The following is a 17,408-nucleotide window of genomic DNA, read 5'->3' as shown; positions in this document are numbered from 1 at the left end:
GAAATGATGGTCTGGGCCCATACTGATAATACTGAGGAGGTTGATTTCGGTACTGGGGTTTAGCCATCTGCTGTTTCTGTGTCGATAGTTGCTGAATTTATGCTTGTAACTGACAAAACCTCTCATCAGTGGTGGACTGTGCTGATTTGGCTGTAACCTGCTTTGGTTTCACTGCAATACCAGGTTGATGATCCATCTCAATCTTCCTGATAGCTACTCTAAGTTGATCAAAGTCTGGGGTAATCTGAAAGATATGTCCTGAAATGTCTTTCAATTGCTGACGCAGACCTTTATAAAACATAGTCCTCAACATGTCATTGGCATTTGCTGGGGAAATCTTTCCTTTCTTAACAGTCTGGTTAAGAAGTTCCTCCAGTCGAACACTCCATGCTGTGCAATCCTCATCAGATTTTTGTTTGGCGCTGTAAAATTCCGCAAGAATGTCTTCAGTGCCGAGCACATTCCCATATATGCTATCAAACTTCTGCAGAATTTCCTCAGTGGTGCTGACTGAGCCTAACCCCATCAACACATTTGCTGGTTCACCTTTTAGAGATCTCCTTATAGCATTCATGATGGTATCCTTGGAATATCCTTCCTTACTTACACAAGTAACCTCATAACGCCATAGTTCATATGAAGAGTCACTCCTCCAGAAAACATGACAATCCGCACGGGATGCTTGAATGGAGTCGTAAAGTCCATCGTTGTGTTGGAGAAGGGTGAAAAAGGTTCTGACTTGATCGGTGTTTTAGGTGTCTTAGGTATAGCTCCTGATTCTTTACCAACTGCGACTACATCTGACATCCAACCAAGTAGATCCGCAGGTGTATCAGCCTTTGACTTCAGATTCATAGCTTCCAAGGTTTTCATCAGCTGCTCTCTCTCTCTCTTCCTTCGACATAAACGTTCCTGCAGTTGCTCCTTCTTCATGTTCTGTTGTATACTTTTTCTCGGTAGACATGCTTGATGTGTTGAACCACAAAGATATAAAAATGTACAAAAGACAATAATTCATGTATAAAATTCAGGGTAGTAGGTGGGTAGTCTCTCTGAAGACTAAGTAAAACACAGGGCAAATGTTGGGCAAATAAATTTTTTCTAATGATCTAAGTAATAAGGAGAGTAGTTCAATGTGAACGTGTCTAAATGTGGGCTATCAAATCAATTGATAAATTCAGTGTTGAAAAATGAATAAATCAGAATTGCTGAGGAGGGTAAGCTCTAAATAGAACTTATAAACAAGGGAAAACGAAAGTAGAAATGCACATCCGGTAGTACCTTGCACTTCCGGTAATTGATAAATTATGCACCAAAGTTGTAAAGTTGTGAAATCAGCTGTTCAACAAACAAAATTTACAAGTCAAATAAAATACCAAAGTTTACCTGTATACTCCGCTGTAAAATAAATCAGGGCAAAAAGGCATTCAATAATGTTTCAATAAGTACAAATTTCAAATGAAATATTTAAGTATTCTAAAGAAATAAACAGTCACAAGAACAACAAATTTCGACTTTGTCAAAACACGTGTTTACATTTGTAGTTTCCGGTACGGTATTATCGAAATATCGAGCTCGATCGGTAAATGAAAAGAAACCGAACCCGAACAGTTAACTGTGAAAACGGAAGTAGTCAAACGAAAAACGAACCCGATCTGAAAAAATGTCAACAAAACAGCATGGTTTCTGAAATCTGAAAATAATGTGGCAAGTATGCAAATGAAATACTCTGAAAATAGATAGTATTAATTTGAACTGCTTAACTATGCTACTTTACACAACTATGCAAATAAAATGACACACTTTAACCCACATCCAATCAACTGACACCTGTTTTACTCAATCAACAAACCAATACAACACTACCACTTCAACTACCACTGTAAAACTCAACACCTGTTGTTAAATATCTGTGTCTTGTCAGTCTACAGTCTTTTGGTCAAAAGTAAGACAGATGAATTAATTAACTATATATCTGTTATTTAAGTAGTAATATCTGGAAACAAAGGGCTTAAGGGTAGGTAATGTGCTATATAGAAATAGGATACTTTTACACTACACTTTCTTACCAAATGATGAAAATGTAAAATGAAGTTTAAATGATTACGAATTTAAATAAGCTGTCAAATAATCAAAATTCTAAATAATTTTAGGAGTACTCAAATAAAAATAAATTACACTGAAATATGAGATGGGGTACCCAAAAGTAAAAAAAAAATAAAGAACAAAAAAAATTAAGACAGACACACAATGTCTAGGCCAGCTTTTAACACAAACTACCTTCACTCACCAATCAGCTGATCTTATGATTACATATACTTATTATATTTACATGTACATATATACACTACAAATAAACTGCACTAGAATGGTCCATGGATGGAACGGTCCGGAATCCAGAAGGAATCGCAGATAAGTCTATGGAATACACAGTCACTACTACACGATATCATCTAGGCTCAAAGCGTATATGTTCTTAAGAAACTTAACAGTCTAAGCTCACCAAAATCACCTCGGCCTGCAGGCTTCCTGTCATATGGGAATCGTGGATGTCCTGAGTGTACGTCTTATCCATCGTAGAGTAGATTTGCGTCTTGTCCCAACGTGGGCGCCAAAATGTAACAGACTTGTGATGATGTTATATGATAGACAACAAGGCTGTTGGTTCGAGTTGACAAGACGTATCTTTTATTACGATGGATCAATAAGATAAATCGTCATCAAAACCCATTCAATGGGAATGGGTCAAATTCAACAGCATATAAGCTGCATGTACCTCAATATCTCAATATCATGCAAGAGGAAGTGTTGGTCTCTATGTCAAATGTCAGATCATAAAACTTATAAACTCAATGGCTAAACGATACTTCCATCACCTTCCAAGACCAAGCAAGAATTAACCAAAAACACAAAGAAAACTTGGAGGGAAACACAAAACCCAATAGGAAAACATAAGACAACACTAAAAAACCAATGAAACTAAAAGATACAAAATGACTATGGCCAGAATATAATTAGCGCCCTGAGGCTAACTCTGGACCTCTCTGGAATAGAATAATTTAAAAATCTATACACTTAACTACAAGTCAAATGAATAATTATGTAATTCAGCTGTAGAAGTGTGCTGCAAGTAAAAACATACACATAATTAAATTAATGAATAAATGCACATGCAATGTGCATTGCTATGCACATGTGCACAATATATAAAAACATGAGTCTGTCACACATATATTTATGTTCTCGTATTTACCAAAAAGTATTGCTATTTTATCAAAACTACAATGTATCTCAAATTTTTCCAAAACCCATTCTTCAATCCTACACCATAAATCTTTTACTTTGAAACATTCTACAAACAAGTGGTCAATTGTTTCTATGTCACTTAAACAAAAAGTGCAAGCTGGTGAATCGATCAACTTAAATTTAAAAAGATAATTTGTTGGAATAATTCTGTGTAAAATTTGAAATTGGAGCCAGTGAAATTTGGATTCCTGAGTGATTTTGAAAGGTAGTTCAAATATTTTATTCCAATCTGCTTCATCAAAGAAAACATTATTTTCATTTCATTTTAAAATAGAACTGATTCGCTCTATCTTGTTATTTATAAATATTTTATACATATCTTTACACCCTTTATTACTTCTATAAAACATAAAAGTTGAATTTGGAATATTTGGTCCAATAAGCTTTAATCTTTTAATGTCTTCTATTCTAGAATACTTCAGTCTTTTTAATAAAGCCCTCTAAAGACCATTATATTCAACAAAATTTGTTTTCACTTTTAAGTTAACTAAGGTATCCAAGCTTAAAAAGTTACCATCATTATCAAAAAGGTCATTTAAAAAGACAAAGCCTTTATCAAAATAGCTTTTCCAGAAAAAAGATTTTCTGTTAATCATTATGTGTGGGTTGTTCAATATATATGTTCTAATGACACATGTTTGTTTTCTTGGTTTATATTTATAAGTCTAACCCAGCAATTATAGTGAAAAGGCAGGAAAAGTAAACCGCTACAATAACAAAGGACACCACATAGAGACGATAGAACATGACAACGAGGGTAAGCAACTGTACAGTGAACCTAGGTACATCACGGAGAACCGCAATGGGGATGTTATTATGTCAGGCATTAATCAGGTAGTTGTGACAGATCGTGCAGAAGGCATCGTTTTTCCTACACAGGACTTCCATCTGGTTCACGACTACAACCATATGGAATATGTTCTGACGCACTGTCAAATATCCTGATGTGTGATTCTAACACTGATTTAATACAGGTGATTGACAAGGATGGAAGCTTTCTGACATGGCTAAAAATAGGGGAAATCCAGCAATAAGACCACACAGCCTAAAACACTGTGCCGGATAATTATGCCACTTCAAAAGTGGCATTTTGGCGCCCGCCAAATCCTCATTTCAAATAAAAATCATGTATACCAAGTGGTAGACCATCACTCACAGAGTTCATAACTACCTTTGTTACAGGTAAATCTCACCTGTCAGGTGAGATAATCACCTTTGAACAAAAAATTCCCATAGGAAAAATAAAGTTCCTGTAGGAAAAATAAAATTCCTGAGGGATATTATCGAAATCCTGCAGGATTTCTTAATTTCCTGCAGGATATTTAAAAATTCCTTTAGGACTATAATTTACCATGGGAGAATTTAATTTCCTAAGGGAATTTATTTTCCTAAAGGAGAAAACTAAATCCTATAGGAGAAAATACATCCTATAGGAAAAAAAAATTCTCCTAAGGGAATTTTTTTCTCCCTTAGGAAAAAAAATTCCCATAGGATTAAAATTCCCATAGGAATTTGAGAATTATTCCTATAGGATTATTTTTTGTGCCATCTTCTTAGTTTCATAATCTTAGTTTTAAAAAAATCCCTTAGGAATTTAAAATATTACTCCAATATGATTTTTTGTATCTACACATTTTGATTATGTTGTACTGTTCCTCTTATTTGTGTGTGGATGTCAGTGTTTAACAAGATCATGAAGCCAAAAGGCCTTGAATCGCTCTTCTGATAAATTGTACAATCTATCACAAAGCCTTGAAATTACAATCTCACTCAAGGAAATAATTTCACTATATATTACTATATAGCTTGAATTAAATTATTTATTTTTTAGATTCTCAGCAGAAAATTCATGAAAGAGAAAATAAAGATTAATGCTTAAACAAAAATTTGAGATCAGAAAAAATATGCCTTATGCGGCTTTCAACTTAGAAAATCAACAGTAAACATACCTACCCCGAAATGCACGTTGGATTCACATGTTGACAAACAGCCTACACACCATCAAGGAAGTTGCATCATGTGCACCTGAAAAAAGAATTTGTTTTAATTCAGTGTAATAATTCTGCTAAAGAATGATAATCCTAGTACATGAGTCCAATTTTAATACTGTAGGCCTAAAACAAATTACCAAAAATGAACAAGAAGCCCAAGGGCCTTGAATCACTCTTCTGATAAATTGTACAATCTATCACTTCACTTCTTGGTCTACATTCTTGGAAAACCCAAAATGCATCAACTTAGAAAGTTTGATAATATTTAACCAGTTAAGACTGAATATATTATAATATAATTATAAAATACCATAAGTAGGTCACAGTGACCTACCTTTTGATTAAAATTTTCTGAGGACTCAAGATACATTAATTGACAAAAATTGATGATTCTAATTAAATAAGTACCTGAGATATTCAAAAATAGGTCACCATGACCTCCTTTTTAGTCAACATTCTCTGAAAACCCAAGATGCATCAACTAACAAAGTTTGACGATTCTAAGCTAATTAGTACCAGAGATAATTAAATATAGCCATCAAATGTCAAAAGTAGGTCACAGTGACCTACTTTCTGGTCGACATTATCCAAAAACCCAAAATGCCTAAACTAACAAAATTTGATAATTCTAAGCCAATAAGTACCTGAGACATTCAAAAGTAGGTCACCATGACCTACTTCTTGTTGGACATTCAATGAAACCCTAAGCTGCCTCAACTGAAAAAGTTTGATGATTCTGAGCCAACTAAGTAACAGGAAATACTTAAATATAGCCATAAAATTTGTAAAGTAGATCACAGTGACCTCCTTTTTGGTCGACATTCTCTGAAAACTCAGGGTGCCTAAACTGACAAAGTTTGATGACTCTAAGCTAATACGTGCCTGAAATATTCAAAAGTAGGTCACCGTGACCTACTTTTTGGTCGACATCCTCCGAAAACCCAAGATGCATCAACTCAGAAAGTTTGATGATTCTATGCCAATAAGTACCGGAGATACTTAAATAAAGCCATAAAATGTCAAAAGTAGGTCACCGTGACCTACTTTTTGGTCGTCACTCTCTGAAAACCAAATATGCATCGACTCACAAAGTTTGATGATTCTAAGCCAATAAATGCCTAAGATACTTAAATATAGCCATAAAATGTCGAAAGTAGGTCATCGTGACCTACATATTGGTCGACATTTTTTAAAGACCCAAGATGCATCTACTGACCAAGTTTGATGATCGTAGGTCTGAAGGTAATCAAAATATGCGTTTTAAACAATTTGAAAACAAATGCCAGCAAATTCAAAAAGTAGGTCACAGTGACCTACTTTTTCATAAATATGTTTTAAGGCTCAAGATGCATCAGAGTACAATATTTGATGATTCTAAACCTCCCAATGTCTGAAATAATGGGATTTAATGTTTTTAAAAAAATAAGTCATAAAGTTCAAAAAGTCGGTCACCGTGACCTAATTTTAAGTTGACATTGTTTGAGGACCCAAGATGCATCAACTGACAAAGTTTGATGATCATAGGCTTTAAAGTGTCCAAAATATGCCTTCAAATCAATTTGAAAACAAATCCCTGCAAAATTTAAAAATTAGGTCACCGTGACCTACTTTTGAGTTCATATGATGTGAAGTCATAAGATGCATCAACTTACAAGATTTGATGATCCTAGTCCTTATAGTAAGCAAAATATACACGTTTTTATTAATTGTAAATTTAGGTCAACTTTGAAGTGACCTTGAGACCATGCCCTTTGCTCCAGGGTAATTCCCCGTGCAAATTTTAATCTTCCACATATCTTGATCCTTGTATGTAAGTTTATTAAAAATCTGCCCGGTGGTTATCGAGAAGAAGATTTTTTAGCAACCAGTACTTTTGGTTTTGTTTTCCTGATTATCTCCCCTTGTTTAAGGGTCCAAACCCTTATTTTAGTATAAATGGTAGCCCTTGGGCCAAGGATACCCTGTGACAAATTTGGTACTGATTGGCAAGGGGCTCTTGAGTTATGGCCAATATTCTAAAAAGTTTACGCGCACCGCACAAATAGCCATAGCATTAGCTCTTTGAGCCTTTGGCTCAGAAGAGCTAAAAAAGAAAAAAAAAATTGTCTCTATATATATGGAACTTCAATTGACTAAGTTCATTTTGATTGGCTATTTCCTTGCGTAAGACCTTTAAGACAACTAAAAGTTAATGAAACTAAATGAAATTTGCACAAAATGTCTCCGAGTTATTTATCTTTCATATACTAGTGCATCAAAATTTATCTTTGTCCTTAAGGGATGAAAAATTTCTGTACAAATTCATTTTTAAGCATATTAATTTCAAAATTTGAAAAAATTTAATGAGTGAATTATTGAGAAAAAAGATTTGAATGAAATGAAAGCTGAAATATTGTAGTTTTTGGCTATTTGCTAAAACATAATTTCAACTCTAATTAATGAGCTCTAATTAGCTAAGAAACAGGAAGTTAACTGATTTTTAAGGAATTAATTAGCAAAAAAGTGAAAATCTGAATTCTAAAACAAAGTCAGAGACTGGAAAAAATGGTGTCAATAGGAGACTTCAATAATGTACCTTGGAGCCTTGACAACAGTGATCACTGATTAATGGCTGGTGATTCAGATAAGGGGTTCTTAAGCAGTGTGGCCACTGTGGGGTGATGAGGCTTTTCCATCAGTCATCAAAGTTTCTCTTATAAGACCAGGCAGCTCTTAAGTGAATAAACAACACAAAAGTTTACAATACTTACAAATGTGCACCACATACAATAGCATATTCTTAGAAAAAGTCTACAAGTATACAGTTCAATAATTACCATGCCACAAAAAGGACCAAAATGGTTGCATCAACATCAATACAAAGAACGAAGTATTCCTCACAACAAAGGCCAGAAGAAAATAGGGACCACCAGCCCAGTCCAATCTCTAGTTCCCATAAGAAGACTAAGTAAGGACATTGTACGGCCACAGAAAGTGGGTTTTTTGCAGTTATAGATGGAAAGAGCCGAAGCAGTGAGATGAAGTTTTTACTACCCGGGCCAAGTGAAGTCCAGCCAGTGGACACCTACATGGAATCTGTGTCAGATGACCCAAATTCAAAAGTACTTCATCAAGAAAAGACTGCTAAATTGTGGAACAATGCATTTAAAGAACACTCACAGAAGTTTCCAGACTGTGATGGTCCACTGGACTGGAATCAGCATGGGGAGGAAAAACGATGCCTGGCATGGATCCTTTCCATTTGATGTAAGAAGTGCCACTATACCAGTCACCGAGAAAAGCTTTATGAAGAGGTGAGAAGATCTGGCAGGGGACGAAGAGCTGCACAGCTGAATGTGGCCATGGCTGTCGGTCACCTGGGTACCAGTCTTACAACAGAGGGTATGCGTGGTATGCTTCTTGGTGCAAAAATTGAACCAGAGTCAGCTGCCAATGTGCAACAGACCTGGAACAAAGTGGGGAAATTATAACCGATGTAAATAAAAACAGTATGAAGAAAATTCGGCAGAATATTCAAGAACTTAATGAAAAATGTGGACTTCCAGATACCCCCATCAGAGCCAAAGGAGATGTTCGGTAAAATAATGCCACCTTCAGTGCCATTGGGAAAACCCCATTCCATTGATTGTATATTGTTTAACGTCCCTCTTGAGAATTTTTCACTCATATGGAGACATCACCGATGCCGGTGAAGGGCTTCAAATTTAGACCTATACTCGGCACTCAGGGCCATTGAGCAGTGAGGGTTCTTTATCGTGCCAACGCCTACCGTGACACGGGACCTACGTTTTTAAGGTCATATCCGAAAGACCCGTGACTTTCACTTCTAGTGCCGAGCGCTTGGCGAAGGAACAGTCACTACCTTTTTTTTACGTCTTAGGTATGACGCCGCGCCGCGATCGAGAATCGAACCCGGGCCTCCCGATCACGAAGCGAACGCTCTACCACTAGGCTACCGTGACCGGTTAAAAACCCCATTCCAAGCTGCCACTCAAGTGACATATACCGTAACTCAGAGGAAGAATGTAGTAGCAGTTTTCTGTGGGAATAAACTATGTAAGAAAGGCGCACACCTACGAAGCAAAGGAAAAGAAGTTACCTGCCCAAGACAAGAAGACTGCACTGCAACCATTCCTCCGGAGACCACCATTGGAGACGAAACGAGATGGGTCGCTTATTGTGTTGGTGAGTTACAAAGTGATGACCAGCCACTTATATCCCATTTCACCAGTGATGGAGACAAAGCTGCTGCATCTGGTGCATCTGAAAAACAAGGACATTTGATTGAAAACGTTAAGGACTTGCGTCACTTCTTTGACTCTCAAAGAAAACAGAGTGCTAAAGCTCCATTCAGCAGTCACATGTTTCCAGGAAGAACCAAGGCCATAAGAGAATCCATGCAGCGAAGATTTGCCTTGGACCTGAAGCTTCGATGCAGGACAAAGTACGAGAATTGCTACAAACACTACTCCGGCAACTTACCTTTGATGAAGTGTGCTATGTCTACTGTGGTTGGTTCCCTCATAAACTGCTACCAGGGACAGTGCAAGAAGTCCTGTCAACTCTATTCCTTTTCCTGTCTTGGACTGAAAAGCAATAAGTGGAAATCTTCAGTGTTGCCTAGTGACTTTGAATTAAACATGACAGAAAAAGATAAACGTATGTTAAATGACTGTATAAATTTGACTTTAGGACAAAGTAATCTTCAGTTGATATAATCAAATATCATGCTTGTACACAAAATCTGAATCTGTAAATAGGGCATATTTAAAATCAAATCCAAAATGTATTACAAGTAGTAGAAATTTTGAAAGTAGAATACATAAAGTTGTGCACTCACTGAATAGGGGTCATGGAAACTCAACACTGGAACTTTGTGAATCTGTAGGGGCACCTGTTGTAAAAGAGAGTAGAGTGGTCCATCATCTAATTTTAAAAACAACAACAAAATAGACAAAATTAATTTAAAATGAAACAAAAACTTTTAAAATATAGATTTCAATGAAAATACTACAGATCTTAAAGATATCAGCTGTTCGATAAAAAATCTTAAGAAACTTAAAGTAAATCATTGACAGATCCAAAAATTAAAAAGGAAGTTGTAAGACTGTAAAGGGGGGGGGGGGATTGATGATATGTACATGCATTTCAAATGTATAAAATTTGTACTTAAAATATATTTTGTGAACTATCTTACATGTAATAATTGTTTTATTGGTACATTATGCATTGATTATTTTCAACTGTGTAAATGGGGAAAATGTGGACATGTAAATAATGTATTATTGTATGTGTAAAATGTGACATTTTCTTATTCGAGAGAGTCTGTACATGTAAAAATGTTATATTCTTAATTATTTAGCTCATTAAAATTATTTGAATTAAAAATCTTGTTTTTCTTACCTGTGTGATCACAACAAAGGTTACTGAGGTAATTGGTAGAAATACAGGTATACAGTGTCAAAACTGTCCGTTGGTGACCAGACTGCATGCCGCATTGTTTATCCGCCATTATTGATCTTTTCAAGGGGAGACAACTCCTGAAATCAGAGAAATTTTAGTGAAAATGAGAGTTACCTGTCCCTCTTCCAATCTCACACAAGGAAATAATTTCACTATATATTACTATATAGCTTGAATTAAATTATTTAATTTATTCAACTCTCAGCAGAAAATTCATGAAAGAGAAAATAAAGATTAATGCTTAAACAAAAATTTGAGATCAGAAAAAATATGCCTTATGCGGCTTTTAAGAAAGAAAATCGACAGTAAACATACCTACCCAGAAATGCACATTGGATTCACATGTTGACAAACAGCCTACACATCATCAAGGAAGTTGCATCATGCGCACCTGAAAAAAGAGTTCCTTTTAATTCAGTGGGATAATTCTGCTAAAGAAATTGTTATGGGTCAGAATAACCCTAAATGCCAGCAAAGATCAATCACACAGTTTAAACTTAACAATAATTTATTTACAGTAATATACAAATCATTAAGTACAAACTTAGCAAAAATCTAAAAATACATACATCAGAGTGTCCGTTGCTGCACACAATGTCCCAATGAAAATATATCCCAGTTATATCTCAATAGTGCTTATACGACAAAGTATTCACAATTATTGTATATCTATGCATTGAATTGACAGGGTATTTATACAGTATTATAAATCTAGAATATTCTAGAAAATGTTAAAACATGATATTACTGGAACAATCTGGACATACACAAAATTTAAGAATGTTCTAGATAAAATGACCAAACATGTTGACCACTCTGGAATGTTCAAGAAACTTAATGTTACTAATTATATACATAATAAAACAATACACATCTCACAACACCTCCCCCCTTAAAAAAGTTTGAATGTCAATGAAAACTTATATTATTAAAATAAAAGTTATGTACATTAATACAAAATCTAGTATGTTTACGATACTCTTGACAAGGTGTCTGCAATAACATTGTCTTTGCCTTTGATATGCTTAATTGTTATGTTGTATTCTTGTAACAACAAACTCCATCTAGTCAGTCTTTGATTCTTGTTTGACAATTTATGCAAAAATGTCAGGGGGTTGTGATCCGTATATACAAGAATTGGATGCAAAGTAACATTCAAATAAACATCAAAATGCTGTAAAGCTAACAACAAAGCAAGGCATTCCTTTTCAATGGTGGAATAGTTTTGTTGACATTTTGTAAGTTTCTTTGAAAAATAAGAAACAACTCTATCTACATTATCACTATGTTCTTGAAACAAAGCTGCCCCGATTCCAACATCACTAGCATCAACAGTAAGCTTAAATCGCTTAGAAAAATCTGGAGTTGACAGAACTGGGTTGCTCATAAGGACAGATTTGATTTTATGAAAGGATTTTTCACAGTCCTTTGTCCATTCAAAGTTAACCCTCTTTTGTAAAAGATTTGTAAGTGGACTAACAACTGAGGAAAAATTTGGACAAAATTTTCTGTAAAACCCAGCCATGCCCAAAAACCTCATTAATTCTTTCTTGTTTGTAGGAATCGGGAACTTTGCAATAGCTTCCACTTTAGCCATAATGGGTGTAACATAACCTTGACCTACTTTATGACCTAAATACTCTACATAAGCATGACAAAATTCGCTCTTCTCAAGGTTCACAGTTAAGTTTGCTTTAGCTAAAATGTCAAATAAAGCACGCATGATACGGAGATGTTCGTCCCATGTTTCGCTGTATATGACGACATCATCAATGTAGGCCTCGCATCCCTCAAGGTCTTGAAGAAGGGAGTGAATCATCCTTTGGAATGTAGCTGGTGCGTTTTTCATGCCAAAAGGCATTACTTTATACTGGTAAAGTCCGTCTGGTGTAGCAAAAGCAGATATTTCTTTTGCTCTTTCTGTTAACGGTACTTGCCAGTAGCCTTTCAACAGGTCAAATTTACTGACAAATTTCGCGTTTCCAATGTTGTCAATACAGTCATCGATTCTAGGTATTGGATATGAATCAGTTTTGGTAACAGAATTCACCTTTCTAAAGTCTGTACATAATCGGTAAGAACCGTCTTGTTTTGGTACAAGAATACACGGTGAGCTCCAATCACTTTTACTAGGTTCAACAATGTCATTGTCCAACATGTACTGCACTTCCCTTCTTAGGTACTGCAATTTTATTGGATTCATACGGTACGGATGTTGTTTGATAGGCAGAACGTCACTCACTATGACATCATGACAAGCTGCATTAGTTTTCTTGGGAACATCCGAGAAGATTTGATGATACTCATTCATCAAGTTTTTAACTTGTTCTTTTTGGTGAATGTTCAAATGTCCAAGTTTGGCATCAAAATCAGCCAAAATTTCTGAGTTTTTCAAACGAACACTCTGATTACAATCTTTCTCATCCATTTCTACACTCGTATCACTTTCAATACAATTTTGAACAGTCTTAGCATTGGCTAAAGTGGAAACTGGTTTTACAGAATTTCGGTCACACCTTTCAAAATACTCTTTTAACATGTTAATGTGACAAACCCGTTTCTCTTTACGTCGACCTGGTGTCTTAACTACATAGTTTACATCACTGATCTTGCTTTCAATTTCATAAGGGCCATAAAATCTGGCCTGTAAAGGATGACCAGGAATAGGTAAAAATACAAGAACCTTATCACCTGGCTTAAACACCCTATTTCTAGCATCTTTGTCATACCACATTTTCATTTTCATCTGAGAACTCTTCAAATTTTCTTGTGCTAATTTACAAGCATTGTAAAGTTTTCCTTTGAAATCAGACACATAATCTAAAAGATTAAGATCACTAGTCTCAGTCAGCCACTTTTCCTTCAACAATTTCAAAGGACCTCTAACTGTATGTCCGAACACCAATTCAAAAGGACTAAACCCAAGAGACTCCTGGACTGCCTCTCGTGCAGCAAATAGTACAAGATGAACCCCTTCATCCCAGTCTTTCTCATACTGGTAACAATAGGTCTTCAGCATTGTTTTTAGGGTTTGATGAAAACGTTCTAGCGCTCCCTGGGACTCAGGATGATAAGCAGTTGAACTATATTGCCTTATATCCAACTCATGCATGACTTGCTGGAACAACCCCGACATAAAATTTGAGCCTTGATCCGACTGAATTGCCTTGGGTGCTCCTACAAAACTGAAAAACTTGGTTAGGGCCTTAACTATGCTCTTTGCCTTTATATTCCTTAGAGGTATGGCTTCAGGAAATCGAGTGGATGTACACATAATGGTAAGTAAATACTGGTTCCCAGATCTGGTCCTAGGCAAAGGTCCTACACAATCCACCAACACTCGACTAAACGGTTCTTCAAAAGCTGGAATGGGTTGGAGAGGAGCAGATGGTATCTTCTGATTTGGTTTACCTACCATCTGACAGACATGGCATGACTTGCAAAACTTCGAAACATCCTTTCTTAGCTTAGGCCAATAAAAATGACTCAAAATCCTATTATAAGTCTTATTGATACCTAAATGACCAGCCATAGGTGTATCGTGGGCTAAACTCATGACATCTCGATGATAAGCAGCTGGGACCACTATCTGGTGAACAACACGCCACACTTCATCTGGAGAAGCGTCAGGTGGTCGCCATTTTCGCATAAGGATGCCATCTTTCATATAGAAGCATTCTCCAACTTTAATAGCCTCTTCTGGTGGAAGTGCCCTCTTACTAAGTTGAATGATATCTGGGTCTTTATGTTGTTCAGAGAGTAAACGTTCTCGGCTGAGGATGTCCTTGCCTTGGCTAACTAGTGGATGCAACTCATCATCCTCACCACCAAATTTTGGTAAAAATTCTTTCTTCTCTTGCTTCTTGATATTGTGTGGTTCCATGCTGGTTTGAGTGCCATCAAGGTCAGATAAGAAAGTGTCATTCAAATCAATATCAACAGAGGAATTCGTCTCGTCAAAGGCTTGAGTATGGTCTGCCTCCATTTCTCGTCTTCTGGCCATCGCTCTAGTAACAGCACAGGCTGGATAAATGTCATCATCTTCATCATCGCACATGACATCTGGATTGATCTTCTCACAAACTATAGGATCTGGTACAACTTTCCCACCAGCTAAATCGTTGCCTAACAACAAAGAAATGCCTGGAACGGGAAGAGTAGGTCGAACACCTACGATAACAGGTCCAGTAACTAAATCTGACTTCAAACTAATTCTATGCAGGGGAACATCAATGACGCCTAGCTCCACACCCTGTAATAAAACTGACCCACCAGTAGAAGTCTGCTCAGACAAAGGAAGCACGCCCTCTAACAATAAAGTCTGTGCAGCACCAGTATCTCTCAAAATCTGGACAGGTTTTATTTCGCTAGAGTCACCGAGTGAAACAAATCCCTGAGACATAAAGGGCTTATAATCCTCCATAGAATCAATAGAACTGGACTGTAAACCCTGGACATCAGGAGTGTCAGAACAAATCGAAACTAAGGCTTCTCTATCACCTCTAACTGCCGCACAAGCATGTGGTTGAGTTTTATCAAAATCATTTTTTCTCTTAAGTTTAAAGCATTCACTGATCAGATGACCCTTTTTCTTACAATAACTACAAGTAGGAAGCGACCCTATTCCAGAAGATCCTTCAATACGTCCTGGACCGGACTTAGAACCACCTTGGGATGGAGACTGGGAACTTGTGAAAAACTGAGACCCTGAACCACTCTTTTTATATGTGTCTGAATTGGTAGAATTACTGCTAGTCTGAGATCTTGATACAAAATTCTTTTTATGAGACAGAGCATAAGTATCAGATATGATTGCTGCCTCTTCAAGAGTTTTCACATTCTTATCTTCTAAATGTGTTTTCAAATCTTGAGGAACACATTCCTTAAACTCTTCTACCAGGATGACTTGGCGCAAATTAGCAAAAGTTTTATCAAGATTCTTAGATCTAAACCAATGATCGAATAAATCTTCTTTCTCTCGTGAAAATTCAACAAATGTTTGATTATCAAACTTCCTATACTTTCTGAACTTTTGTCTATACGCTTCAGGTACTAATTCATATGCTTTTAATATTGCTGCTTTGACCTTCTCATAGTCTGAACTCTCAACTACCCCTAGTGCAGAGTATACCTCAGCCGCTTTTCCAGCCAGTACACTTTGTAACATTGTTGACCAAACATTTCGTGGCCATTTAAGATTCTCTGCGACCTTTTCAAATTGGGGAAAATATTTGTCTACAGATTTTTCTTGAAATTTTGGAACTAATCTGATATTTTTTGCTGCGTCAAATTCAGTTTTGACAACTGATGGTTCTGGTTGTTTTTGTAATTTTAATTTCTCTAATTCAAAGTTCATTGCACGCTCTTCTCTTTCTGCTGCTAATTTGTCTAATTCAAATTTTCGTTCACGCTCTCGTTCTTCTCTTTCTCTTTCTCGCTCTTCTCTTTCTTTTTCTCGATCTTCTCTTTCTAATTTTTCTCTTTCTAATCGCATTTTCTCTAACTCTAATTGAAACTGATATTCTGCCATTTTGTAAGAGCCTAACTCTGATTTAACTGTATATTCTGAAAGATCGTATTTTTCAAAGATGTTTTCTTCTACTAGTTTGTTTGCAACCTTAATTCTAATGTCTTGCTTTCTCTGAGAGGATTTAACATCTAACCCAAAATGCAAACCTAATGCGATCAAGTCATCCTTTTTTAACGTATCAAAAACCTGAACACTTGGTGAACTAAGAAAGTCTGTGACCGAAAATACCATGTTGATTTTTGCTGGCTTATAGTCAAATTTAACGGTTCAACAAACAAAATTCTGACAATAAACTGCAAAAGTGCAAGAAATTCTTTATCCCGGACGAGCCCCCAATTCTGTTATGGGTCAGAATAACCCTAAATGCCAGCAAAGATCAATCACACAGTTTAAACTTAACAATAATTTATTTACAGTAATATACAAATCATTAAGTACAAACTTAGCAAAAATCTAAAAAATACATACATCAGAGTGTCCGTTGCTGCACACAATGTCCCAATGAAAATATATCCCAGTTATATCTCAATAGTGCTTATACGACAAAGTATTCACAATTATTGTATATCTATGCATTGAATTGACAGGGTATTTATACAGTATTATAAATCTAGAATATTCTAGAAAATGTTAAAACATGATATTACTGGAACAATCTGGACATACACAAAATTTAAGAATGTTCTAGATAAAATGACCAAACATGTTGACCACTCTGGAATGTTCAAGAAACTGAATGTTACTAATTATATACATAATAAAACAATACACATCTCACAACAAAATGATGTTCCTAGTACATGAGTCCAATTTTAATACTGTAGGCCTAAAACAAATTGCCAAAAATGAAAAAAGAAAAAAAGATCGTCTCTATATATATGGAACTTCAATTGACTAAGTTTATTTTGATGCTATTTCCTTGCGCAAGACCTTTAAGGAATCACTGTCTAGTAAGTGTAGTATGCCAGGGCATCAACGATAGTGGGAAACATGGGATAATTTGCATAACGGGCTAAGCCCATTATGCATAAATTACCCCATGTTTCCCACTATCGTTGATGTCCCTTGCATACCTTATTAACTAGACAGTGATTCCTTATACAGTATTTCCATTTCAT

The 17,408-nt window shown here is 35.9% G+C and overlaps 1 protein-coding gene across 1 annotated transcript; it reads right to left on the bottom strand.

Moving 5' to 3' along the window:
• Positions 1-9,487: 9,487 nt before the first annotated feature.
• On the bottom strand, positions 9,488-11,185 carry LOC134269285 (uncharacterized). Its single transcript, XM_062751484.1, has 5 exons — positions 11,080-11,185; positions 10,701-10,837; positions 10,138-10,223; positions 9,780-9,883; positions 9,488-9,560 (listed from the first exon to the last, which is right to left on the bottom strand). The coding sequence occupies exons 1-5, from the start codon at positions 11,091-11,093 to the stop codon at positions 9,488-9,490; spliced, it is 414 nt and encodes a 137-aa protein (XP_062607468.1). The 5' UTR covers positions 11,094-11,185.
• Positions 11,186-17,408: the final 6,223 nt, after the last annotated feature.

The sequence above is a fragment of the Saccostrea cucullata genome, unplaced genomic scaffold (genome assembly GCF_032062105.1).
Source record: "Saccostrea cucullata isolate Sc308-1 unplaced genomic scaffold, CSIRO_AGI_Scuc_v1 ctg9154, whole genome shotgun sequence".
Lineage (NCBI taxonomy): Eukaryota > Metazoa > Mollusca > Bivalvia > Ostreida > Ostreidae > Saccostrea > Saccostrea cuccullata.
Note: the sequence above shows the minus strand (reverse complement) of the source record. Positions and strands in the feature narration are given on the sequence as shown.